Raw genomic sequence first — 27,578 nt, forward strand, 5'->3', positions numbered from 1 at the left:
TTTAGGTGTTAGACCAATGATACTTATAATTTATATGAGATTATTTATTATTTTATCATTCCGCTAAATGATTTAGCTTTCGTTATAGCCCGCTATAGCTTCGCTATAGCTATTCTATAGCTTTTAGAGAAGGTTACCGCTAAACTTCATAGCCCGCTATTTCCAACCTTGGTTTTGGGCCTTGTGACTTGTGAGAACAGATAAGATCATAGGAGTATAGAAGAATTATGTATGAAGAATAAAAACAGGAGAGGTGATCTCCAACAAGAAGTTGAGAATTAATAAGAGCAGAAACATTATTTGGGTTAGAAACACAAAAGTGTTAGTGATCCCTAGGATACAAACAGGATGATATTATCATGTTTCTGTGATTTTGCACACGCACGTGTGGGTGGTGGCTTGGTGTGTGTGTGAGAGAAAGCAAGACCTTAGGCATCTCTTCTTCATTGGGCTCAATCAGTGATCAGCCCATACAACTGTTACATTTAGACATCTGTCAAAAACACTTGTCTTTGAAAGCTTTCTGTATGCCATCAGTGTATGTCTATTCGTCCCAAGTCCAATAAATGCATATCCACAGTTATGAACTGGGTTATTACAGTCAGCCATAAGTGTCACCGTATCAATGTTCTCAGCTCCATGTAGCTTCATGATCTGCATTGACAAGAAATAGGTAAGCTTAGCACACTAACAACACTTGAGCCAAATATCCAATCTCACAGAAATACAGAATAAATAAATTGGTAGCAAGGGGTTCAGCTGCATTCACATCTTCTTTCTTCCATTTCTTGTCAACATTTCCAAGAAAAAATTTATCACTCACATCCAGAGCTTCAGCTTGACTAAGGATCCAACAAATCTTGTAATGGGGTTCCAAAGAACAAGATAATAATCAATATGGTGAAAGAGGAGGGAACAAAATGTGGAGGCACCGCATTCCACTTAGATAATACACACAACTGTAGCTAAAGGTCACGAACACTTGCTTCAAAAAAAAAAGGTCACGAACACACAATGCCTTCTTTTATGCAAGCAACACTCTGGGCAACAAGATATTAAGGCATAAGTTCCAACATATAGTAACGTGACATACATATCATTTGAGAACATTCATTTTTCTGTACTAATGATATATTAGTTTATGATGTTCATTTGGTTAGAGTTCATAAACCATACGTTTTACAGATATAAAAATTTTCATCAATTGTGTTTTTTACGGATAGCAAATTTTAGGTTAAAACTAAATGCACAATTCTCAATTGTGTAATGTTGATATTACCACCGTTCAGTCAGTGATCAGTGTTGTCTCAAGGGAGATCAAGTACAAAATGAGACATCAGAGTACCACTGTAACATGACTCAAGCACTTCATGTGGCACAATGTGTTCCCTGTGCATGGCAACGATTACAGGGTAAGTTGTTTTTCACAAACATGTAAAATAGACACTGTGCAGAATAAAAAATATAAAAGTTTCTACTATGACAGTGCGTCAATCAGACTAAGGTCAAAATTGGGATAGTTCATTAGTAATGTTGGCAAATCAACTGGGCTGACCTGACTCTACAAAACCAATCTTGGCATAGTAGGGATACATCATTGATGGTCTATCTGTTACTGAAAGTGAACTTGTTCTTCTGCCCGATGATTGAATGCAAAAGGTAGAAGCACCTGATCATGTAGTTTGTTATAATCTTTACGAAAAAACCAGATCTGGAGCATCTGCGATTATACTAATGTGCAGCCAACAGGAATTGCGAGTTCATACATGGGAACCCGATGTTAATGAATTGATTCAAGAGAGTCGAAACAACCTTCACTTTGCAGAACTCTGAAACAGCCCTCTTCGCCTGCATTGACTCACGGTGCCGCACAAAGAAGTATCCTCTGCTCTTCCGCGCCCTCGCATCCTATACCATCCAGACCTCGATGATTTCCCCCGCCCTCACATCTTCCTCTTTCACTTCTCTGTCAAGCCCACCAACAAACACCTCCGTCGTCACCCTCCTTTGCCGCTCCGGCAATCCCCAATTCCTCCTCCTTTTCGATGCACATACTCGCCACTTCCTCTGCACACAGGCATCAGGATCCGCCGCCGGCTTCACAACAAAACCAAGGCTCCACCACCAACTAATTCCTCCCCCAACAATGTTTCATCGCAGCCAGCAGCTGGCTTCTCCACTGCAGATTCTCTAACAGTGTGCTCCTTACCCACCGCTTCACCCCAAGCAGAATTTTCTATGGAGGACTTGTCACATCCCTCCCCCACACCAGCAACGTGCTCTCGGGGACACGGCTTCTGATTATTGTGAACTTCCTCTTCATCCTCCGCGCCTCCCGTGCGGGCGGAGGCTTCGCGGCGACGGCGTGGCGGAGGGTTCCTCGTCCGCAGACGCCCTAGGCGGTTCCGCCTCCGCCTGAGGCGGCGGGCTCGGGCTCGGGAATGCGGCGGCGACGGGGGACGCGGAGGTTGCGAGAGCGGGTGGGGGCGTGGGGCCGGCGTCCTTGCGCGGGGTCCGCAGGACGCGGCGAATCTGTGGGGTCGCCGGCGCCGGCGGAAGCGGCAGAGAACGCGGAGCTTGGCGTCGCGGTGGCGGAGAGGGAGGGGCGCGGTGCGGAGGCGGCGCGCGGCGCGGGGCCGCGGAGCGAGGCCGTGTTTTGGTTCTTTCTTTGGGAGAAGATGGCACACAAGCCGAGAAATTTTTACTGATAATTACGATGTGGAATAAAACCAATTTGCAAAACTAACTCCAGAACCCTGCACTAGGAACTTGTAGAATCTAACGAGGCCTTTGACTGCGTGACTAGAGGATGATGCTGTAGCATCACTGTAGTCAATCATTAATTAATTATCGTTATTAGATTCGTTGCGAAAAATTATATCCATTCCTAAAAAAAATTTACAAATAGATTTTATTTAGCATTTCATACATTTGAGATTTTTTTTTTCAGCTTGTGTGTACGGAAAACCCGAGCCGGGGACCCGCTACATGACGAGGGGGCCTGGCAATGGCATTGCCCGAGAAGAGGTGCTGAGCTGTCTCGCACGATCGCACACCCAACAACGGTCAACGGTCAAGTGGGGAGGGGTCAAAACTAAAGTCAACAGATGAATTGATTTTAAAAAAAACTGCTGAATTTTGGTACTATCTTCCGGTCACCTTAATTTGGTGTTTCCTACAACAATGTTGATTTGCATGTAATTTTATTTGTTTATCTAAAACGTCAGCTAAAAATGACCTGAGGTTTTTAAATATATGATATTTAAGGGAAAATTATTGCAATTTAACAAATTATATTTTCATAAATGCAGTATATATATTTGATTTTTAGGAAAAAAAAACTAGTGCATTTTTTTAACTAATTACATTGTTATAAATGTCGTATATATATTTTGGGATTTTGTTCCCTGTTGAAGAAACTTTGGTTGATTTTGTTGACTGTGGTGTTGGAGATTTTGTTTATGAAACCTGTGATTTTCAGACTATGGCTGATTAACGGGTTCCACACACCAAAGGCTGCTTGCTCTTTTATCCGGGAACTTCATTTATCTCAAAAGCTTAGGCTTTGATTTTAGTGGCTGAGCGGAGGGGACATTTCAGGTTCCTGCATGCATCCCGTGACAATTTGCTGATAGTTACTCGATCAGATATGCAGCGTGTTTACAGAAATCTGAGCAAACTATCAGTATTATCAGTGGTCATCGGTTCATCAGAAGAGACTACTTGCTTGTCCTTTAGACGTTGGATGGAGTAACAAAAGCATTTCTGACCTTAATCGCACGTGATTACTAGTGCAGAAAATGAACACAGCAACGTTTGCTACGGTAGTCACTAAAAGTGAGCTGTACACAAATGTACGACACGCAAATATGACATGACCATCCTATATATAATAACCCCCAACTATTTCTGAGTCAGCTACGAGACTCCTGGGAGAAGCCTTCATGTGAATTTACATGAATCCTTCCAATTGCCCGAGTCGCAAAACAGTCAATTTTAGCGGTGCAGTCAATCTGTGGAAGAACATGGAACAACATGCCGAATATCAGATATCAAGTCCTAACCCCTGAGTGTGTTAAACAACATGCAAAAGTGCGTGCAACACTTACATGTCTGTTAATGTCTGCTTCCATGTGGCTGCCCAGGTTTGCGAGAACCTGCTTGCATCATCTGTATCCATTCCAGTCAAAAGCAAAAGTGTCAATGGGATTCCCTATGCCATTTGTTTAACGAAGGCAGTGTAGAAACAACTTTTTTTTTCCGAAAGATTAGAAACAACTTAAATTATGATGAAAAAACATACCTGAATTCCACCCCATGGTTCTGCTAGTCCATAATCAGAATCTGATAGTAAAATAGCACATTCGTACATACTAGAACACGAGGTGACAAAGGGACAGATAAGCACAAGACAGCCTGCAAGACATACCTGGCAGACATCTCCTGGTGTCATGATGATATGGAGGAGAATACCCAGTGATGGCATGGAGCGACCCACCATAGCTGAGACAACAAATTGAGATGGAATCTGTTACTCTATGCTGATGTATACATCGATGAATGGTGACAGCTTAGAATTTGAGATAACCTTGAAGTTAATGTAGCATAGGTACTACTCTCATGTTGAGCTCGAGGGTTGCGGCTCGCACGATAAGAAGAATCATTGCCCTGGGGTAAGCACGATCAAAACCAATATGACAAAATCAATAGGTAAATGCTTCATGCCTGTATGGTATAGCTTACTAGTGCTGAAAAAGGCCGCATCTCTCCAGAGTATATGTGGGGATAATCTTGAATAGCACTTCCTGCTGCTTATAACGATGAAAATATCAGCAATTGGGATTTTAAGGCTGATGGACTTCAATTTAGAAATAGTGGTGACAAAGCCTCAAAAGTAAACTGGATGCCAGAAAGCTTCTTTATGTTTTAACGTAGCATGCATCACATAGATGCACTTAGTGACAGAAGCTAGCAGAAGTTGCAGCCCAGGCCAAGTGCCAAAAAAAAATGGTGCACCCAAGATTAGTTAGTAGCTAAAACATAAAACCATCCAATATTACAGTTTGCAATCATTTGCACAGTAGCAAACAGTTTATAGGAGTTTCAAAACTAATTCAGGTTAATTAATTACTCCCTCCATACTCAAAATAATTGACGTTTAGGACAGCAACACGGTCTCCAAAACACAACTTTGACTTCTTATTTCTCTAAAAATATTTATCAAAAAGTGATATATGTATACTTTCATAAAAGTATTTTTCAAGACAAATCCATTTATATAATTTTTATATTTTCAAACTCAACAACTTGAGAGTTATTCATGATTTATATTCTCAAGGTTTGACTCAAATAGTCAAATCTTATCCAAAATGTCAATTATTTTGGGTATGGAGGGAGTATTAGGTTAAGGAACTCAAAGATCTTTGACAATGGCAGACCATCTATTCGACTATGGCTACATAATTTCAAACAGCCGGCTCATCTTCAACTCTTGAGAGTTAGAGAAGTAGGTAGACCAACAATTGTACAATGGATAGATTCGATTCCATAACCCCAGTGTTGTAATTTTTTCCTTTTTTGCTCCCCCCCTGGAACTGGAAGGCAATATATGCAGTGAAGACGCCCCAAGTTTTCTTTCACCTAGATGGCATGGTTCAGATAAATTAAGAAAGCGCACATCAACTGTTCATTCAGCAGAATAACTTTTAAAAATAAATTTAATACATGTTACCGCCATTATAAAGGCTTGTTCCATTAAGCTCATTACAATCAATTTTAAAAAGAACAAGGGGATCACAGGAGATATAAATCAGCATCAGACCTGCATATGCAGATCACTGGACTACTAAAATTTACAGATACCAGACATACTGTGACAAAGAACATCAAGAAGATGGTGGTCATATTTTATTTTGAACACACAGAAACAGTATCAGAGGACTGAGATCAGTAACCATAAAAATTAGGCATATAATCTGAAATGAACCACAAGGTGGATGGAGCTTCGAAGGAAATTAACTCACTTTTAGGAATATTTGTCGTGTGTTTCTCACTAATATAACATTTATGATCTTCTATATCCTTCCTGCTCTTTTGGACAGATTTCGCAAGAGCGACTTTCATATTAACCTGGCATGAAACACTAAAAATGTTAGAATCCTGTTAGCAAAAACTCAAACTTACACTAGATATGAGCTACAAGAGACCTTTGAGCCATTCTCAGTCAATTGTTCCCCATCAAATGATTGAAGACAAAAGACGGCAGCCTCATGGATAGTGTAGTGAATGAATGCAATGTCATTCCTTTTAGTCAATCGCATATCACGTGATAGAACAACAAGTTTGATCTTTCCATATTTCTTGAAGATTTCTTTCATCTTAGCTTGATCCCAAGAATTTGGTACACCTTCCACAAAAACTGCTTTCACCTTAATGGTAGGATTATATCAGGTTACTTAGACTTCTTCGGGAATTTGTGACTGACCACTGAAAGCACAATCATGAATGATGTTCAAAGTGACAAGTCCATATGAGTGAAGAATCAGATTGTCACAGGTCCTAAATGTATAAACCATACAAATGTGTTTACAACTTATTTTAGCACAATTAGGGAAATGCAGAGGATGCCAATATATATGAACTAACCAAAAAAGGAGAGGTGATCTACAGCAAGAACATATAATACTATTCGGATAATAGCTTCCATTTGCAGGTTCCAGTCTCATTGGAGTTATCGAGGAAGAATATTAACAATGGTCTTTTGCAGGGGCTCGAGGAGTTTCCCATGTCCTCGCCCTGGCAGCTCCAGCTCCAGCCACTTAGGGGTGTTTTTGGTCTAGTGTTTCTGGTCATGTGTGTTTTTTGTAAGAGTCTCTTAATCTTGTTGCTAGGGTGGGTCCCTTATAATCTGTAACATTTTGGGGATCTTTATCCCTTTTTTTCTTCTTAATATATTGATGCGCAGCTCTCCTGCGTGTTCGAGAAATAAAAAGTTGATACACCACAAATGTGCAAAGGAAAAGGACACCAACAAAAGTATGTGAGAAAGAGACCTGCTGTATCTGTTTTTCATCTGGATCATCCAATGGCTCAGCCCATGCAACTCTTATATTTAAACCCTTGCCAAAAACATCTTTCCTTGAAAGCTTTCTGTATGCTACCTGTGCATCTCTATAAGTCTCAAGTTCAAGAAATGCAAACCCACGATTACAGCCTGGGTTATTACAGTCATCCATAAGCGTCCAACATCAATGTTCTCAACTCCAATTCTCTGTAGTAGCTTCATGATCTGCTTCAAGAGAAATATGTAAGCTTAGCAAACAGTCAACAATTTAGGACAGATTATCTGATCAAGTTGTTCGCAGAGAAAGAACATGGCATCTACAGTGCAGTTATACTCACATCTTCTTTCTTCCATTTCTTGTCAAAATTTCCTAGAAAAATTTTATCGTTCCTCTCCAGAGCTGCAACTCGACACTGCTTCCCACAAATCTAGTAATGGGGTTTTCAGAGAACAAGGTAACAATCAATATGGAGAAAGACGAGGCTTGCAAGGTGCAATAAGAATTCACTAGAGAAAAACATGGAGGCAGTGAAAGGTAAGCCTCTTTCGACTTGGCCAGTAGACACAACTGTAGTCAAATGTCACTAGGTCCAAATGGTTTTTCATACAAGCAACACTATAACAAAAATATGCTAATGCATAGATTCCAACAAAGAAAAATATGCATAGCACCAAAAGCAAAATTCCCCATTAATACCTGCCTCTTTTGCATTGCATTTTGCACAGAAAGCAGTCTTTAGTTTACAGCCATTACACAGTGTTCAACAAGATAATGATCGGTATGTTCGACATGATTAGCCTTGGACAGATTGTCAGATCTATCTCAAGGAAGGTTAGATTTGTAAAATTGCAGTCACAGACACAACATTGTGTAAATGACAAGTATTGGCACCATATGTCCACATCACTATATCAGGCAGAATGGCAGCCTATCTATGAGAAGTATTATGCACCTAAGATCTGCATATATCACAAATTTCACTAACTGGTTGCCTTTCACAAGGACCATTTTCTCAATCATGGAAAAAGTTTGCATTGGATTACAAAGTATTCAGATATAGCAAACAAATTTAGAAACTTGTGCCAGGAGATGTGGTCAGATCAAGTTGGGATCGAGCAATATGACTCGATAAATAATTTTGAAATCATGCAGATAAGTCAATTATCGACCCGTAAGTGAGCACTGATTAAGATGTGACAGTGGCAGGGCATTACTTGTCTATTCTTTCTAATGATCAGAATTCAAAAGGATGCAAAACATGACGCCCCATTTGATAGTGACATCTGGTTTACATAAATCGCACAGATTTATAACATCATGTCCTATTTGATGATTCTTTGGCGCCACCAATGCACAGCACACAAGGAACATGAGTTCATCTGTGGCAAGTGCCACAATGAATTTGTTACTGTCATGCTCTCACAGTCTCACGTAACTAGCACCATGCTTGCCCAAAAACATGTCACTGTTCCATGTTGTGGTATTTCAAATGAATGTTCAGATGGGCAGAACAAAATGTAATGTGTTCATCCAAGTGGGGAAAGCACAAACCTTAACATTGCCAAACTCTGTAATGGCCTTCCTGGCCTGTGCAGCCTCATGGTAGCGCACAAAGCAGTAGCCTTTGTTCTTCTTCATCCCGGCATCCATTATCATCCGCACCTCGGTGATCTTCCCCGCCTCCGCAAGCGCCGCTCTCACATCCTCCTCGGCGTCCCTGTTGAGCCCACCAACAAACACCTCTGTCATCCTCCTCCTCTGCCGCTCCGACATTCCCACCTCATCCCTGCCCGCCAATTTCTCCACCTCCGGGGCATCACCACAATCCGCCACCATTTCCCTATCAATTGCTGTTTCACACACAGCAATCGAATTGCAGCCAGCGGCCGGCTCCTTAATTGCAGTACCCCCCAAATTCTCCCCCTTCACCACCACTTCATCCACGGCAGCATTTCGATCGACCGTGGACTTGTCCGGCGCGTGTCCCTCCCCAATCTGCAGCTCCGCGGTGGCAGCTGAACCCGCCCCCGCCGCAGCAGCCATCCGAGCTGTCAAAACCGCCCAATTTGATACTATTTTAAACGAACCGTCAGTCATTATCATTCAGATGAGAGTCAACACGTGCTTACCGGAGAGTGTGCCACGTGTTATCCCACATCTAGAGACACGAATAACCGACATGTCATTCATCCAAAATAATATCAAATCCGGTAGTCCCGGTATGTGCTCCAACATACGCCCAGAATCAGCATATGCACATACCGTTTACAATCGAATACATCACCAAGAATCCACAAAGAGCAATTTTACACACTTAATATTACAAGTTCAATATAGGTGGGTTTCAAACTTCACTTACAAGCCTTGGGTTCACGAAAGTCATATTAAACAGAAACGTAAAGTTTATTATATTTACATGCTCTCACGAAGCTCGATTACGATAAAGATTTACTAAAGTAATGACGCCTTGCTCAAGGACATCATTACAGCCACCACGACCTACTCTTCCCCCGCGTTTGGATCAGCGGGGTAGAAGTGGCCGAACACCACTTCTGGCTCACCTGCAACTAGGTTTAGAAAGCACCCTGAGTACAAAGGTACTCCGCAAGACTTACGCGATTAAATAAGCAAGGATCATGCATTGGCTCAAGTAAAAGCTTTATGGCTAAGTAATTATTGCATAAGCATTAGCTCTCTACACTATCACCTATCAGAATTAATTAATCTTGTCCAACCCCAACAATTTTAGTTAATTAAGAGAGTAATAAAATCTATAACTGATCATAACTATAACATGAACCATTCCCATCATAATCGAAATTCTATGAGGAGTTCATGGGATAAAGAGATTGCTCATAACCGAGAGCGCGGCAATTCAAATTGATTATAACCTTGCAAGGGTGTACTACTTTACCCACACGACGCGAGGACCATGCAACTTACCCAACCGATCACGCCAGGCAAGGGGGTACTCACGTCAACCGTTCCCAACATGGCTCGATCATTGAACCTCACACCTAGCTTACGAGTAGAGACTTAGTTCCACCAGGGACATCTCTAAACTTTCCTACACATAAGTCCACCTGGGGACACACTAAGCCTCTCTGCATAGCCCGTAGCCACGTAGCTAGGACTGCACATCAATGATCAAGTCAAAGGAGGTAATTGGCTTATCCGTTCCATTATATTGGATATGTGGTAGCACGGAAAGGTGCTCAAAACCGACGTCGTCCACTCGGTCCTTAATCGATCCAAGCGGACTATGCCCATGTGATTTCATTCTCTAGGCCCTATCATTCCGCTCGAATCTCGGTACTACCACTCCATCACCACCCAAACCGAACCAGTGCGACCAAGGATTATCAGCAAGTGTGAACCTCCAAACCATTCTTGTCTAGCGAGCAATAGAAGTATTCTAAGCAGGGCTAAGCATCTAGTCAAGTTAAGTAATTAACTAACTAACTAGTGCCAAGAAAAGGGATAACAAATCAAGGAAGGATCATGCATAAAGATAGGTACAAGAATGCAATACATACATAATATATATATATATAACCCAACATTACCCAAGTGAGATAACTAAGCTAGTCAAATTAGATAGGTACAAGAAATTATGCTGGAACACGATGGCACTGCTTCAATTGAGAGATATGAAAGATATTGTGCACTGCGGAGAGTGATTGAGGAAGTTCCAATTGATAAGCCACTGCTCCAACTTTCTTGATAATCCGAAAAGGTCCGACATAGCGTGGCGCTAACTTTCCTCTGACTTAAAACGGCGAGTGCCCTTAAATGGAGAAACCTTGAGATAAACATAATCACCAATTTTGAGATGGAGTTCTCGGCGACGACGATCAGCATAAGTCTTTTGACGAGATTGAGCAATGCGAAGATTCTCACGAATAATCCTGACTTGCTCCTCGGCATCTTTCACCAAATCTGGACCAAAGAAAGGCCTTTGTCCTGATTCGAACCAATTGATTGGAGTTTTGCACCGTCTTCCATAGAGAGCTTCAAAAGGTGACATTTTGATACTTGCTTGATAACTATTGTTATAAGAGAATTCTGCGAATGGCAAGCAAGTAACCCATTTCTTCTCATATATAAGAGCACAAGCTCGTAGCATGTCTTCTAGGATTTGATTGACCCTCTTGGCTTGACCGTCAGTTTGAGGATGATAAGCAGTACTATAAGTGAGATCGGTTCCCATGGCTTCATGCAGACTTCTCCAAAAATGAGCGACAAACTGAGGACCACGATCAGAGACAATTTTCTTGGGAACACCATGAAGACAGACAATGCGAGTGAGATATAACTCCGCATATTGCTTGACATGATACGTAGTCTTTACTGGAAGGAAATGAGCCGACTTCGTCAATCGATCCACAATTACCCAGATAGAATCATACCCTTTAGAAGACTTGGGTAATCCAGTGATGAAATCCATTCCAATTTCTTCCCACTTCCATGATGGAATTGGCAAGGGTTGAAGGGTACCGGCAGGTTTGAGATGTTCGGCCTTAACCCTTTGGCAAACATCGCATTCGGCGACATATCGAGCGATTTCTTGCTTCATGCGAGTCCACCAAAACCTTTGCTTGAGATCTTGATACATTTTGGTACTGCCTGGATGAATGGAGAATTGAGAACTATGAGCTTCATCAAGAATAATTCGCCTGAGGTTATGATCCTTTGGCACCACAATTCGCTTCCCAAAGAATAGAACTCCTTGATCATCTGTAGAGAAACATCGAGCTTTTCCCTCATTCATCAACTCCCGAATTCGAGCCATACCCTTATTCTTCTTTTGGACTTCCTTAATTTGATCATAAAGATCAGATCTGATTGTAAGAGTAGCAAGATAGCCTTCTTTGACCATAGAAATTCCGAGTTTCCGAAGATCATCACAGAGATTATGCACAGGAGGAGCTATGGTCAAGCAGTTGCATTGAGCCTTCCGGCTTAGTGCATCAGCGACGACATTTTCCTTACCAGGATGATAATGCACTTCAATGTCATAATCCTTGATTAACTCAAGCCATCGACGTTGCTTCATATTGAGATCAGATTGAGTGAAAATATACTTGAGGCTCTTGTGATCAGTATAGATGTTGCAATGATTACCAAGCAAATAGTGACGCCATATCTTTAGAGCATGGACAACGGCCGCAAGCTCTAAATCATGGGTAGGATAATTTTTTTCATGTCGCTTGAGTTGACGAGAAGTATAGGCTACCACTCGGCCTTCTTGCATAAGAACATAGCCAAGACCGATGCGAGAAGCATCACAATAAACATCGAAACTCTTGGAAATATTTGGCTGAGCAAGAACTGGAGCAGTAGTGAGGCGATCCTTAAGGGTTTGAAAGGCTTCTTCACAGGCTAGGGACCAATCAAACTTGACCCCATTCTTCAGTAACTCGGTCATAGGCTTCGCAATTTTAGAAAAGTTCTCTATGAACCGGCGGTAATATCCCGCAAGTCCAAGAAAGCTCCGGATCTCATGGACATTCTGAGGTTGCTTCCAATCAAGAACATCTTGCACCTTACTAGGATCTACTGCAATACCATCCTTGGAGAGGACATGACCGAGAAAAGATACTTCTTCAAGCCAAAACTCACATTTGCTGAACTTGGCATAAAGACGATGCCCTCTAAGCTTTTGGAGGACGATATGAATATGACGAGCATGATCTTCTTTGGTCTTGGAATAAATGAGAATATCATCAATAAAGATGATCACAAAAACATCAAGTTCCTCCATGAAGATGCTATTCATCAGGTACATGAAATAAGCCGGTGCATTGGTGAGGCCGAAAGACATGACAGTGAATTCATAAAGACCATATCTAGTAGAAAAAGCCATTTTTGGAATATCTTCTTTCCGGATCTTGATTTGATGATAGCCTAACCTTAGATCAATCTTGGAGAAATATCGAGCTCCCGAGAGTTGGTCAAACAAAATATCAATCCGAGGAAGAGGATATTTGTTCTTGATAGTGACTTCGTTTAACGGACGGTAATCAACACACATCCGCAAACTATCATCTTTCTTCTTCACAAAAGAGCCGGGCATCCTCAAGGAGAGGAGCTCGGACGAATGAAACCCTTATCCAACAGAATCTTGAGTTGTTTCTTCAATTCCTTTAACTCATTGGGAGGCATTCGGTAAGGCTGTCTAGAGATAGGAGCAGTCCCGGGCATGAGCTCTATAAGGCCAGTGGAAAGATATGGAGAATGATATGGAGAATTGTTTCTCTTAGATATAGAGAATGATACTCAAAGGCAGGGTGGAAAGATAATGTGTAGATAAAGATCTAACACATAACCAACACTAGAAAAAACATATCTAAGAGAAAGGGTAGATTTGGCCCACTAAGAATAACAAGAACGAGATCAGCGAAAACTAGACCACGGCACCTTAGATTAGCTAGATGCAGATTTGAAAACCAAAAGAAAGTATGCATGCATGCATGCATGCGAGGTATGAATGCAGCATGACGTCTCCTCACATCGTGAGCACGCTTTAACGTTCTAGCACTCACGACCCGAAACAACCACATTGCCCAGCAGCACTACAACCCTCCTACTAGCGCTCAGGACAATGAGTGATTCTCACCTTCTCAACCCCGATAAAAGGCTTAAAAGGTTTCCAGTAGATGAAAAGGTTTTCCTACGCTCCCGCTACTCAAAAAGACAAGAGAGGTTAAGCACATCTTAATTAAACAAGTGAAGCAATAAGAAGGAATTAGTTCTAAGACCAAGGAAGAAAGTTAGCATTTTACCTTAATTTCGAATTTTTAATAAAAGTAAATCTTAGTGCAAGTAGTCAAATTTTATTTGACTCTCAACCCACTAAGCCAATTTTAGGTTCACTTCATGAAACCTTAGCTCTGATACCCGTTGTGAAAACCACCCAATTTGATACTATTTTAAACGAACCGTCGGTCATTATCATCCAGATGAGAGTCAACACGTGCTTGCCGGAGAGTGTGCCACGTGTTATCCCACATCTAGAGACACGAATAACCGACACGTCATTCATCCAAAATAATATCAAATCCGGTAGTCCCGGTATGTGCTCCAACATACGCCCAGAATCAGCATATGCACATACCGTTTACAATCGAATACATCACCAAGAATCCACAAAGAGCAGTTTTACACACTTAATATTACAAGTTCAATATAGGTGGGTTTCAAACTTCACTTACAAGCCTTGGGTTCACGAAAGTCATATTAAACAGAAACGTAAAATTTATTATATTTACATGCTCTCACGAAGCTCGATTACGATAAAGATTTACTAAAGTAATGACGCCTTGCTCAAGGACATCATTACAGCCACCACGACCTACTCTTCCCCCGCGTTTGGATCAGCGGGGTAGAAGTGGCCGAACACCACTTCTGGCTCACCTGCAATTAGGTTTAGAAAGCACCCTGAGTACAAAGGTACTCCGCAAGACTTACGTGATTAAATAAGCAAGGATCATGCATTGGCTCAAGTAAAATCTTTATGGCTAAGTAATTATTGCATAAGCATTAGCTCTCTACACTATCACCTATCAGAATTAATTAATCTTGTCCAACCCCAACAATTTTAGTTAATTAAGAGAGTAATAAAATCTATAACTGATCATAACTATAACATGAACCATTCCCACCATAATCGAAATTCTATGAGGAGTTCATGGGATAAAGAGCTTGCTCATAACCGAGAGCGCGGCAATTCGAATTGATTATAACCTTGCAAGGGTGTACTACTTTACCCACACGACGCGAGGACCATGCAACTCACCCAACCGATCACGCCAGGCAAGGGGGTACTCACGTCAACCGTTCCCAACATGGCTCGATCATTGAACCTCACACCTAGCTTACGAGTAGAGACTTAGTTCCACCAGGGACATCTCTAAACTTCCCTACACATAAGTCCACCTGGGGACACACTAAGCCTCTCTGCATAGCCCGTAGCCACGTAGCTAGGACTGCACATCAATGATCAAGTCAAAGGAGGTAATTGGCTTATCCGTTCTATTATATTGGATATGTGGTAGCACGGAAAGGTGCTCAAAACCGACGTCGTCCACTCGGTCTTTAATCGATCCAAGCGGACTATGCCCATGTGATTTCATTCTCTAGGCCCTATCATTCCGCTCGAATCTCGGTACTACCACTCCATCACCACCCAAACCGAACCAGTGCGACCAAGGATTATCAACAAGTGTGAACCTCCAAACCATTCTTGTCTAGCGAGCAATAGAAGTATTCTAAGCAGGGCTAAGCATCTAGTCAAGTTAAGTAATTAACTAACTAACTAGTGCCAAGAAAAGGGATAACAAATCAAGGAAGGATCATGCATAAAGATAGGTACAAGAATGCAATACATACATAATATATATATAACCCAACATTACCCAAGTGAGATAACTAAGCTAGACAAATTAGATAGGTACAAGGAATTATGCTTAGCTGCTTGCCTGGGTTAACTTCAGACTCGACCACGAACGGGACTCCGGGTTCGGGCTCGACGGACTCGGCGGGCTCCAAGGGTTCGACCTCCGACGGTTCGGTCACTATAATGCATGAATGCGATGCAAGAATTAAGGAATGGACTAAACAACAAGCATAAATCATGGAACAAATTGAGCATGCAAAGGACAATGCAAGGAACTATGAAAATTGGATTTGCAGTAAAAGGACTTTCATAAAATTAAACATAAATAAAATAGTTTTCAGCCACTCTAAACAAAGTAAATCAGAAAAGGGATGCAAACTAAACTAAACAAATCCAAGAAAATTATCTTAGATACTAGGCATGAAAACAAAGCTAACAAAACTGGTTTTACTATTTTCTCACTTTCCAGCAAGAAGTTCTATATTAAACCATTTTTAGACAAATTATAAGAAAACAAACTAAAACTTTGATAAACAGCAAGGAATCATGTAAACAAGTTGCACCACTGAAAACTACACCTCACAAGGTGTCTAACAAAATTTGGTTTGACATTTTTCGAGTAGTACACAAATAACCAAGCATTAAACTCACTTTTGCAAGATAAACCTATAGCAAGGTAACATGCAAAACAATATTTTTCCTAAGTAGATCTCAGCTAGAGGAACCCAACAAAACAAGTTTCATAATTTTTGGAGCTACACAAGAATTTCTATGGATTTTACAAGATGACAGACAATTAAAATGTTACAAAACCCTAGCAAAAGGCTAGGCACACCCGAGGGCAGCCACCCCGGCTACCGACAGGTGGGCCCAGGGGGCCGGGCGGCACCACCAGGCCGGGTCAAGGCCAAGGCCTGCCTTGACCCCGCGCCTGGGCGCGCCCAAGCGCGCGGCGCGCACACGCGGCGGCGCCGGCAGATGGCGGCGCGGCGGAGCGAGGCTGGAGGGGCTCGGGGCGAGGGCGCATGGCGTGCCCTAGGTGATGGCGAAGCTGACCGGCGGGTTGGACGGCGGGGAACGGCGGCGGACGGGCGGCACGGCGGCGTTGGGCGGCCGTGGGCGGAGGAGAGTGGCGGCAGCCCTGCAGGGAGGCGGGTGAGTGCCGAAATCAGAGGAGGAGGGTGAGAGGAAGCTCCCCGAGCGAAGGATTGAGCCACGGCTCACCGGAGCGGGCGAATCGCGGCGGCAAGCGGCGGCGGCACGGCTTGGGGCGGCGGCAATGGAGGTAGAGAAGGGCTAGGGTTTGAGGGGGAGAAGGGAAAGATGAGGCCGCGGTGTCGTCGTGGGAGGATAAGGGCGAGCGGAGGTCGCGCGCGTCACGGAAGTCGAGGATGGCCGGCACGTGGCGGCGTTGGCCAGCGGTGGCGACGCGTGCGACGCGCGGCGCCGAGCAGAACAGGGGAAGGAGAGGATGGAGGGGCTGACAGGTGGGGCCCGGCGGGGGATTTTCTTTTCTTTTCTCTATTTTTTTGGGCTGTGACACGAGCGGCGATCATCCCCTTGGGGACAAGCTTCCTTACGACCTTCCGCGCCTTCCGTGTACGAGCACAACTCGCGGCCGTGTCGGTCGGAGGCGGCGGCGGCGGCGGCGAGGAGGAGGAGGAGGGTTTTTCGGTGGCTGGTGGCGGCGACGAGGAGGGTTTCTCGTCATCGGCGGCCGGAGGCGGCGGCGGCGGCGAGGAGGGTTTTTCAGCAGTTGGTGGAGGCGGCGAAGAGGGTTTTTCGGCGGCTCCTGGCGGCGGCAAAGTGGGGTTTCGGTCCACGGGCGGAGGTGAGCCTACGGACGCCGCCTGAGGCGGCGGGGTGGGGTCTGGGAGCGCTACGTCACCGGCGGCGGCGGGGACGAGCGGCGGAGGAGGGGGGATGTGGGTGGTGGCCTTGGGCGGAGTTCGCAGGACCCGGCGCTTTTTCGGGGGCACTAGAGCCGACGGCAGCGGCAACTCCAGCAGCCGGGCTCGGCTCCTCGGGGCGGAGATGGCGGCGGCATTGAGGCGGCGGCCGGCGGCGCGAGGCGGCGGAGTAGATGAGCGGCCGGCTGCATGACGAACCGCTCTGAGAAGCGGAGAGGAAGCGTCCGTCTCTGCCTTTGAAGGGGAGGAATGGGACATTGGGTGGACCGCACTTGCACTTGCATTAACTGTGAAGAGGACAAGTCTTGGTAGGGTCCACCCTGTGGTAGTCCATGTTGGAGGTAGACGTGGTATTCACGAGGTTCTCCTTTTACTTGTCTGGTTGTTTTTTTTAAAAAAACTTAAACTTCTTATTTCGAAAAAAAAACTGGAACTTATTTGATTTGTTGACACACTTTGCTACAACTTTAGACACACTGTGTCAAGCACAAATGGCAAACTGAGAAAAATGGTCGGTAACCAAAAGAATTTTGTCAAGTTGTAACAGTGGCATGAATAGAATGACTATGGATAGCATGCTGTATATATTATAGCAATTTTTATTTCAAAAAAATATATATATTATGGAAATTATAGTGATGCATGCTGGGCCAGCATGCAGAACACTAAAGCTGAGGAGGAACAATAGCCTGAACAATAAGTCACTCGTGCATATCTTGGGCTTGGTTTCCATGCCAGTGTTAGTTTTTGACCTTTTCCGGATTACAATTTATTATAACAAGTAAAATGAAACGAATATGGATCGGATCTTTTCAAAAAAAAAAAAGGCAACCCGCTGGAGAACATATCTCTTGTTTCCGTTTCCATTCCTAGTCACATCTATCCTGGTTCTCGTTCCGTTCCTAACTGATACTCAAAAATATGAAAATATTTGGGACGGAGAAAATGAAATTCGTATTCACCCGTGGCCCAAACGGAAGGGGCAAATTCGTATTCACCCGTAGCCCAAACCATTTGAAAGAGTTAAGTGCTGCACAGCTAGAATCTGTATGTAGAGTCACCACGGCCAAACTTGCAATATCCTTGCAACTAAATGCAAATAAATTAAAAGATTCTTTTTGTAGAGCAATGGTGACCTAGGTACACAGGTTTTTGATGAACATGTACGTAGTATCCGTCTTGCACATTATTGTTGGAGATAAAATCATTTTGGATTCTTTACTTCCTCAAATTGTACTTGCAACCTACTTCCACAACTGATTTTCAGATCAGCTCTTAACTTGAGCCATAGTTCGCCCACTCTTCTTTGTGAGTTACTGATCCATTTTGGGGGGGCACATATAAACAAACGACTTGGAAAGGTGAAGAAAATGTTGAGCCAAGAGCCAAATCAAATATAAGGATTTTTTTGCTACCGTGTCTGAGCACATTTTTTCATTAAGAAGAAAACAATTATAAACACAAACTTGCTGCGGCCAAACAGGAATTGGCCAACACAAAAACACAAAGGACTAAGAAAAAAAACACTAAAGAAAAAGTACAGACAAACACACAAACGGCCGTAGCCACTAACACAATAGGTGGTCAGCAGAAGAAGTACGAAGGGGGAGGACTCTCCAAACAAGTCACCCAAACAGAGGCCACCCGAGCAGGACCTGCACAAAATATTGTCGCCAAAGATGCCAAGGGAGCAAGCACGAAGCAGGAAACGGTGGTGAAGCATCCACCGAATATCATGACCACGGCGGAAAAGCATCTGCTAGAGTAGAGGAATAGCGGCAAAGCATCCGCCAAAGTCGAAGTAACCACCGGTGGCAAAGCATCCACCAAACAACATGATCCCGACGGCAAAGCATCCGCCAGGGCCAATGATCCACCATCTGCAAGCGATCCGCCACGACCTAGGCTTCCAAGACGACATTGGGTAAAGCAAGACAGGCACACAGGACGAACCACCGAACAGGCGACCAGCCATGGGGGCACGGAAGGGGTAGGAGCGAACAAATGATGCCTCCAACGAGGAAAACGGTGCCCGAAGACGTCGCCATCATCGGCCTGCAGACAGGCAAAGGCTTTCTCCTCCGCTCCACCCCAGAGCACCCACCACAAGCAACGCCGAAAGGATGGAAACGGTACCGCGGCGGCGAGGCAGAAGGTCGACGACTCCCAAGACAACACAACAACACCTCCAGGGATGGGAACAGAGCTTTCGCCCGAAGTTATTGGGAACGAGGCAATGGATGCCTGCGACGATCGTCGATGGACAGCAGCGCCAACGGACGGCGCCCCAACCGGCAGAGGCACCCCACGACCCACGTCGACCACAGGCAGCCCCCAGCCACCCGAGAAGCCAGAGGGGCAGCCCATGCCCTAGGATGAGCGGCGGTGAAGGTCGCCCAGCCATGCAAGGGCCGGCCGGAGGAGGGAGGTCAATGAGGAACTAGGGCTAGCGGCGATGGCGGCACCCCCACCAACCAAGGGCCCCGCAGGAAGAGCCGGCAGTAGGAGGGGACGCAGACCCAGCCATCGGAGCCGAAGCACCAGCGGCGATGGCGGCGCCGCCAGCGACCGTCGGGGCCGCAAAGCACGACGGCGCATGGCTCGAGGCCAAGGCTGGCGCGGGTGCCAAGGAAGGAGGGCACCCACGGGGCAGGACGTTGGTGCCAAGGTGGCGAAGCCCGGCACAGCAGATCCGCCCATGGGCCGGCCGGGTCCAGCAACCCCATCGCCGGATCTGGCCCCCGGCGACTGGCGGTGGCGAGAGTGGAGTGGTAGCGCCGTGCGGGCCGCCGCCGAGAGGTGGGCTGCGCCTGGTGCGGGACCGCCCCCGCCAAGCGCGCCTGCCGCAGCTGCCGGGGCGAGCAGGAGCCCGGCCACGAGGCCTGCCGAGCAAAGCGAGCTGCCACCCCCGTCGCCCGCCCGGCCACCGCACATCGAAGCCGGCCAGGATAGGCCGCCAACGCATGGATCCGGGCCGCCAGCACGCGGATCCGGGCCGCCGCGCCAGCGCATGGAGCCGCCCTCCCGGGGTGGATCCGGCCACTAGGGCGCGGAGGAGAGGAGAGCCGAGAGGGAGGAAGAAACGGCAAGAGAGCGGTGGAGAAAGTGGAGAAAGGAGTGGAGGCCCCGCCGCCGCCCTCGTCGTAGCTCGCTGGACTTCCGGCGAGCAGCTCCAGTGGCGGCGCAGGCGGACGCCGATGGTGGAGGTGGGGTTTGGCGGGCGAGACGGAAGCCGCCCGTGTCGCCCAGGAGGACGACGCGGGGGCCAAACAGTTAAAGCAATACACTGAGCTGCCGGTCCTCGTGGTGGACGACGACTCGTCCTCTGGTTCCTCAACATAAGGATCCATAGTGCGTTGGTTTTGAAAGATAGTGTTGTCCTAGTGCACATTTGGATCTCTCGATCGAGAAAGAAAGGATATGCGTTTGGTTTCCAGTGAATGTGCATACATCAGTGTAGGTTTGGGAGGCAACAGGACTTTGCAGATCCGTATGATCGGTAAGACCAGCATTTTCAAGAATCCGTTGTCCTTGCTCCTTGATCCTAGAAGCATGCGCCAACTCAAGGTGATGACTCAGAGTGATTATCTCATGGTATGTACTTTGATAGTATAGCCAAACTGGATATCATTGCAAGGGTGGCAAGGCCAGATGATGACTTTGTCGATGTTCAGGTAGCGCAAGGTTGTGGCCATTCGAGTCTGCAAAAAAATGTATCATGAAAGAGTCACGATCAAATTTGTAAAATGAACACTAATGAAATATTTTTTTAGAAAGTAATGGTGGTCTAGTTATAGGCTTTTAAGAACATGGCACTAGCTAGTATATATAACTCATCAGCTGCCTTATATTATATTGTGCATATAACTTACCGTAGAAGATAAAGTTCTGTCGATTTCTTTACTACTGCCTTACATTGTGCAACAACTTTTCGAGCCATTATTCACTCTGTTCGGCTGGTTTGTCAGCCAACCAGCCAGCAGTGCATTTCTCTCACACCAAATCAGCACCAGTCAAATAGCCAGTGGTATTTTTTTCTCATAACAAATCAGCACCAGCCACAGCCAGCCGAACAGAGTCCCAGATCTGTGACTTACTCATCTTCTGAATGAGTTATTGACTCTCCTCACCTGTGATTCTTATTATCCTCCACAAGGTGATTATGTATAAGAGGAATTTTACTATGATTATTGGAATAATGGAAAAATTAATGGTCTTGTTGCAGTGGTTGGAACTTGGAAGGTACTAGGGGTACCATCAGGTACTATTTTTTTATTGATCATTGCTGACCGCTGATCTGATATGTGAATTAAATAAAATAAATTAAATTCGGTACCGCCCCCGCAGATTTGATACCTTTTTCTCGGTACCTATCAATACCTCTTATATCTCAGGAAGTACAAAGCTAGTGTCGGGAAAAATTGTCATGATTTGATCAAGGGACTCAGCACTAATGAAAGATTATTTTTAGAGAGTAATAATTATGGTCTGATTATCAAGTTGGCGTCTTCTTTTGGATGTAGGGTGGATTTTCCAACTTGAAGAGGGTACTATACTTCAAGGCTGTGCTTGTCTCGTTTCCACTGAACAGATTAAACCTGTACAATTCAACTGAAGCAGATGTCAACGTTTGTTACGTTGGATACAACCACATTGTAGTAACAAATAATTATGCCTGTTTGGCGCAAGACAATATGTGATCTGAAACTAATGGAACTACTACCCGCCAAGAAAAAAAGAGTCATCATGGACTGTGTGGAAGGAGAAAACAAATTTATGCAAAAACATGGTAAGCGAGCTTCATATATGAGTAGTAGAAATGAGGACAAGCTAGCTACCCGCACTGAAAACCATGGTAAGCGAGCTTCAGGGGGAAAAAAGCATGGTAAGCAACAATATGCATCTCTTCTAGGTGGCTGTTGACTCGAGTTACTTTTCACCTACTGTAGTACATATATGAGTTATTGACTCATTTTGGTTCCAATCCTCCGATCCACATGGTGGTAGTATATATAAAGTATCTTGAAAACTGAAGAAAATGTGCATGAAAAAGAACAAACGAGTTCCGATTGCTAGTGTCCTCCAACGCAATGCATTATTGCTTTTGAAACATCATGTTGTGGCACAGCATCCTGCTGTGTGCTTTTGTGTAGTGATTACTGTGTTAGAAGATAGATTTTTTTTAGGGCTGTTACACTACCGGATTTCCTCATTTCGCCGTGTGCCAGGGGCACACGGCGAAGCCCATTTAGCACACGGCGAAAACTTCGCAGTGGGTGGCCGACGGCGAAGCGCCGATGGCAGCCACTGGCACGGCGAAGAGGGTGTTCGCCGTGTATTATTCATGGCACATGGCGAAATAAAGATAACAAACGGCGTCGGCCGGAGTTGACGGCGGCGGGGTCGACTTCGCCGTGTGCTAAACGTGTGACACACGGCAAAGATTAGATACTTCGCCGTGTGCCGCGGGCCCTGGGCACACGGAGAAGGGGAGAGATTTGCCGTGTGCCTACCGTGTGACACATGGTGAAGTCCTTGTTGGGGGCCCAGGTGGCAGCATACTTCGCCGTGTGCCAGGGCCCGTGGCACACGGCAAAGGTTGGTCAGTTCGCTGTGTGCTGCCGCCTGGCACACGGCGAATTGTGGTCACTTTGCCGTGTGCCATGGGCTTGGCACACAGCAAAGTGACCAGAAACAACCTGTTTTTTTTTTCACGTTTAAAGTACCCACTCAAACCATATATCATAGATCATATATCATAACAAGCACATGCAATATATATATATATATATATATATATATATATATATATATATATATAGACAAACCACAAATTCACAAATCAACGCATAAATTAAGTTCACTAGTCTACAAATCCTTATTGAAAATCCTACTAGCATCATCAAGTTTACATCCATAGAGGCACAAATTAACAAGTTCATGGCTGAGGTGGGTCGTCGAATGGCGGTGGGGCGTTGAGCTGAGGTGGCAACATGTTTTGTACGCCCGGCGACAATTCTGGCGTATTCGATGCCAACGATAGATTCTGCAAAAAATATAAGACAATAAATTGCAGGTGAGACAAAAACCAAGTTCTCAAGTTATAATTCATGAGAGGAGCTTAAAGATCCAACCGCTGTAGAGAGGTCGAAGCAGGTAAAGGATCAGATGTAAAAAGAGCAACTCAATCTTGCAAGGAAAAACTTTATCCAAGAATATAACTTGGTTAATGAAAAAAAATTGCAAAGCAAGAAGCTGACAGGAGCTAGCTAGATATATATATATATATATATATATATATATATATATATAGTGTCTTGCCTTTTTCCTCCCTCATGCCAAGATCAAAGATCTAGTGATCTAGCTGCTAGGAGAAGAAATCTCAGAACCAAAAGCTAAGACCTTCGAGCTCAGGGAAAGAAGATCCAGATACACACATATAGAAAGCAAGAAAAACGAAAATCAAGTCTAAATATGTAGGTCCCCTAAATCGTTAAGTGAGTAATGTAAGTCACAATCTCTAAGTATAAAGTTCTCTAAGTATCTAATACTTCAAAAGAAACTAATGGGTTTTCAAGATACTCACCGGAGGAGTAGTAGGAGCAGGAGCCACAGGGAATTGCATGGCTGGGATGGGATTACCCATTTGGACAGAAAGACCTCGAATGTAGTTGTACATCTGGGCCATCTCGGCCGTCTGCTTATGCTCGTTCTCTTGTCGTATCCTCCTCTCTTCGGCCAGCGCCGCCTCGTACGCCGCCTGTTGCGCTTGCATTTGGTGCTACAATAGTTCATGAAAATGTTACAATGCAAAGCAAATATATGTACAAAACGAAAGAACTATGAATAAATAAGAAATAATCTGAAGTTCCTGCACTTGGAGCTGCGACACGGACAGCCGTGGGCGTATGGCCGGGCTATTGGCCGTGCTCCTCGCTCGAATCTGGGAGAGGGTGGGAGTGCCGGCCGTGTCTACAAGGCCATCGCCAATGTTGTAGCGCCCATATTTCTTGCCTCCTCTCACCCTCATAATGACTTCTCCATCAAGGGGCTGGGTCCTCGGATCCCAGTCTGGCCCATGGACCTGTCTTCCCATCTCTGTGTACACCTGGATACAACTGTGGACGGACGGGTTGCTGTACGCCGAGGGCGGGTCGTCAGGGTTGTAGGTGACGTTGGATGTCGCCTTGCCCTTGCGGGCCAGAGCCCATCCCACGAACGGGGTGCACTCCTGGCCTTCATGTGAGGACGACTGCGAAAAAGGAAGAAGTTGATTACAAATTATGCTGAATTGAACGTTAGATTAGAGAAATGAGTCTGTGTAGTGTGTACCCATATAGCCCTGTACTCGTCGTTGTTGAGGCTGCCTTGATGGTGCGCTGGACCTGGCATCAGCAATCGCCGCTGCCGGCCAGCGTCGTGCAAAGCCTGCCACTCGGGGTCGAACCACTTGTCCACTATGCGCTCCCAGCACACGGTGTCATTACGACACCACCACGCAGGAACCTACACGTGATCAAATGCATGACATGTAAGAAGAGAGACATTTAACGATGTTTTTCATCTTACAATAAATTTGAACTTACCTGTAAATATTGCTCTCGGGTCAGCTTCAAATCCCTCGCCTCAGTCTTCTCGATCTTCTGCTTTAGGAAATGTGCACAATAGTTGATGACGCACTGGACTTGCGCCTCATAATGCATGTCTTTCACGAGTTTAACGCATCTATTATGAGCCACAATCGCCGCCCGCTCCTCGTATCCCTCATCACACTTGTAAAAATCCTTCATATAAAGACGATGGATCATGTCATTATTAACAAAATGTTCAATGAATGTGATGTATTGATCATTTTTTGCCGGGGAAAACTTACCCAGAGCTCGCCCTTTACCCGCTCCGCCTTGTTCTCAAAGGCTTTGCCGCTCCAATCCAACTGATCGTTATTGGCGGTGATGTAGTGGTCCCACGTCCAGGCCGGCTCGTACCGTCCTTGATAGTGGACCAGGCCTGGGAAGTGGTCCCTGCACAAAAGACCCAGGATGCCGTTGACCTTGCATTTGTGAGTACCGCCACTGAGGACAGTCCAACTCCCGCAAAAGTGATTAAGAGAAAATATTAGTTTGTACCATGATTTTCGAGTTAGGAAATGAAAAAGTAGTAATTACATGTCAAATTATTTACATATCCCCGCTCGGTCGAATCAGCGGGCGCAAGGCAACAGATATCGGCCTATCTGGGAGTCGCGAAGGACCTCGCAACCAGACAGCCGGCGTAGAGGTATCCTCGGCCGTGTCCTCCTCAGACGACTCCCCCTCCTCCTCCTGCGCGTCCGCCTGCCACTCCTCCCGCTCCTGCTCCTGGTCCTGGGCTGGCTCCTCCTCCTCCTCCTCCTCCTCCTGAGACGGCGGTACAGGCGAAGGCTCTAGACGCCTCCTGCCTCCACCCTTCCCTCGACCCCTCTTGGGTCCACCCTTCCCTTGACCCTTGCCTCGCCCCAACCCGGAACTCCTATCGGAGCCCTCACCAGCATCCGAGTATGGCATCATTCTTCTGTACAGTGAGGCGACCGATCGTTGAAGTCCGCCGCCCGGCATCTTTCTTCAATCACCTGCAATTAAAAATAGTAAACCAATCAGCACATATATATACAAAACGATCTTATAAAGAGAAAGAAAATAAATGCGACATAATTAGAAAGTGTAACACCCTAATTTAATTTTCAGCATTTTATAATAAATTTAATTGGCTTTAATTAAATTTCTAAGGTTTATTGTGTTAGACTTGCATTTAATCTAAAATTTTGTTCCTTAAGTAATTAAAATTTTATCATAGGTTTAAATTTTGGTGTTGCATTCATGCTGGTGCATAGTTTTAATTATTTGAGTGTGGTTTGAATTCAAATTTGTATTTGAATTCAAACTTTGTTTGAATTAGAAATAGAAAAAAAGAGAAGAAATAGAAATAGGAAGGAAAGAAACCCATAGTCCAAACCTAGAAACCCGACCCAAACCCCAGCGCGTGCCTCCTCTCAGCCCGCTCGCGCGCGCCCCGCCGCTGACCCGTGGGCCCCGCCTGCCAGCTTCGTCTCCCCCGCGCAGCGCTCGCGCAACGGATCCCGTGATCCCCGCCGAGACCTCGCCGGCCTTCCAAACCCGGGCGCGGATGCCGAGATATCCGACGCCCTCCTTTAAATCACCACGAGACCCCCCCCCAGGAACCCATCTCATCCCGCTAGTGCCGCCACCCCGCAACCCTAGCCACCGCCTCCCCTCGCTCCGCAGCGCAGAGCACCCGCGCCGCCGTGGACTCGCCACACCGCCGCACCCCAACGCCTGCAAACCACCGCCGCGACTTCGCCCACGCACCAGGGAGCTTCTCGCGGCAACCATCGTCGACCACGACCTCTGCAGCGCCGGAATCACACCTGAGAACCGCCGCCAGTGAGCACCACCGCCACCCCGATTCATCGCCGCCAGTGGCTCTCAGCCCATCCTTACCCCCGTGACGTCTTCACAGCATGACGCCGCACCTACCTGTGGAGATCCGAAGCCCAGGGCACCCCCGCATCGACCCGTCACCGAACGCCGCCGCGACTCGCCGCCGGTCTTCGCCGCCGGACCCCCTGCACGACCCCCACGCTCGATTCGAGCCTCGGTGAGCCACATTCCCACCTCCCCTCTCTGTTGCGTTAGATGGTTTAGCCCGTAGGCCACCTTCGCGACACGAACACGCTCGCCGGCGCTGTTCCACCGCCGCCGAGCCGCCCATGTCGGCGAGACCCCCTCTCCCAGCCCCGCAACACCCCGCTATCCACCCCAGTGGGTTGTGCATCCCGCGCTTGTGCTTCCCGGCCAAAAACCGAGCCAAACCAGCCCCGGGCGGCCCACCTTGCTCAACTCCGGTGAGCCCCAGCCGTGCGCCGCCGTGAAATAGCCCGCCGGCGACAGCACCGCCGCCGCCCTCGCGCGGTTTGTTTCTGGCCGTCCGATCTGAGACGCGCGGCCAAGATTAGATCAGCTTACCCTTTGATCCACACCGTTAGATCTAGATCCAACGGCCGAAGATTGCGCGTACCGGTTCGGCCTGTTACTTTTGTTAAAGAGTCCCTGGACTCTCTGCTATTCAACCCGCAGTCCAGGCGCTTTCAAAAATAATTACAGTTAGGCCCCGGTTTTTACCAAAACCCCCTGACCTTCCTGGTTTTAG

At 45.9% G+C, this 27,578-nt stretch overlaps 2 protein-coding genes and 1 long non-coding RNA gene across 3 annotated transcripts; all 3 read right to left on the reverse strand.

Annotated features, from left to right (window-relative positions):
* Nucleotides 1-254: 254 nt before the first annotated feature.
* Nucleotides 255-2,660, reverse strand: LOC120663822. The gene is made up of 2 exons (XR_005670634.1): nt 1,556-2,660; nt 255-1,389 (listed from the first exon to the last, which is right to left on the reverse strand). It is a non-coding gene; the product is annotated as an uncharacterized LOC120663822 (long non-coding RNA).
* A 2,795-nt stretch (nt 2,661-5,455) lies between these two features.
* Nucleotides 5,456-6,903, reverse strand: LOC120695000. Its single transcript, XM_039978331.1, has 3 exons — nt 6,207-6,903; nt 6,024-6,129; nt 5,456-5,640 (listed from the first exon to the last, which is right to left on the reverse strand). The coding sequence occupies exons 1-3, from the start codon at nt 6,375-6,377 to the stop codon at nt 5,456-5,458; spliced, it is 462 nt and encodes a 153-aa protein (XP_039834265.1). The 5' UTR covers nt 6,378-6,903.
* A 115-nt stretch (nt 6,904-7,018) lies between these two features.
* LOC120695001 lies at nt 7,019-25,084 on the reverse strand. The gene is made up of 7 exons (XM_039978332.1): nt 24,959-25,084; nt 24,705-24,878; nt 24,250-24,624; nt 24,015-24,153; nt 8,616-9,136; nt 7,402-7,491; nt 7,019-7,288 (listed from the first exon to the last, which is right to left on the reverse strand). Exons 1-7 carry the CDS (start codon nt 25,073-25,075, stop codon nt 7,157-7,159), a joined length of 1,548 nt encoding a protein of 515 aa, XP_039834266.1. The 5' UTR covers nt 25,076-25,084; the 3' UTR covers nt 7,019-7,156.
* Between the last annotated feature and the right edge of the window lie 2,494 nt (nt 25,085-27,578).

This window comes from Panicum virgatum, chromosome 2K, assembly GCF_016808335.1.
Source record: "Panicum virgatum strain AP13 chromosome 2K, P.virgatum_v5, whole genome shotgun sequence".
In the NCBI taxonomy this organism is placed as follows: Eukaryota; Viridiplantae; Streptophyta; class Magnoliopsida; order Poales; family Poaceae; genus Panicum; species Panicum virgatum.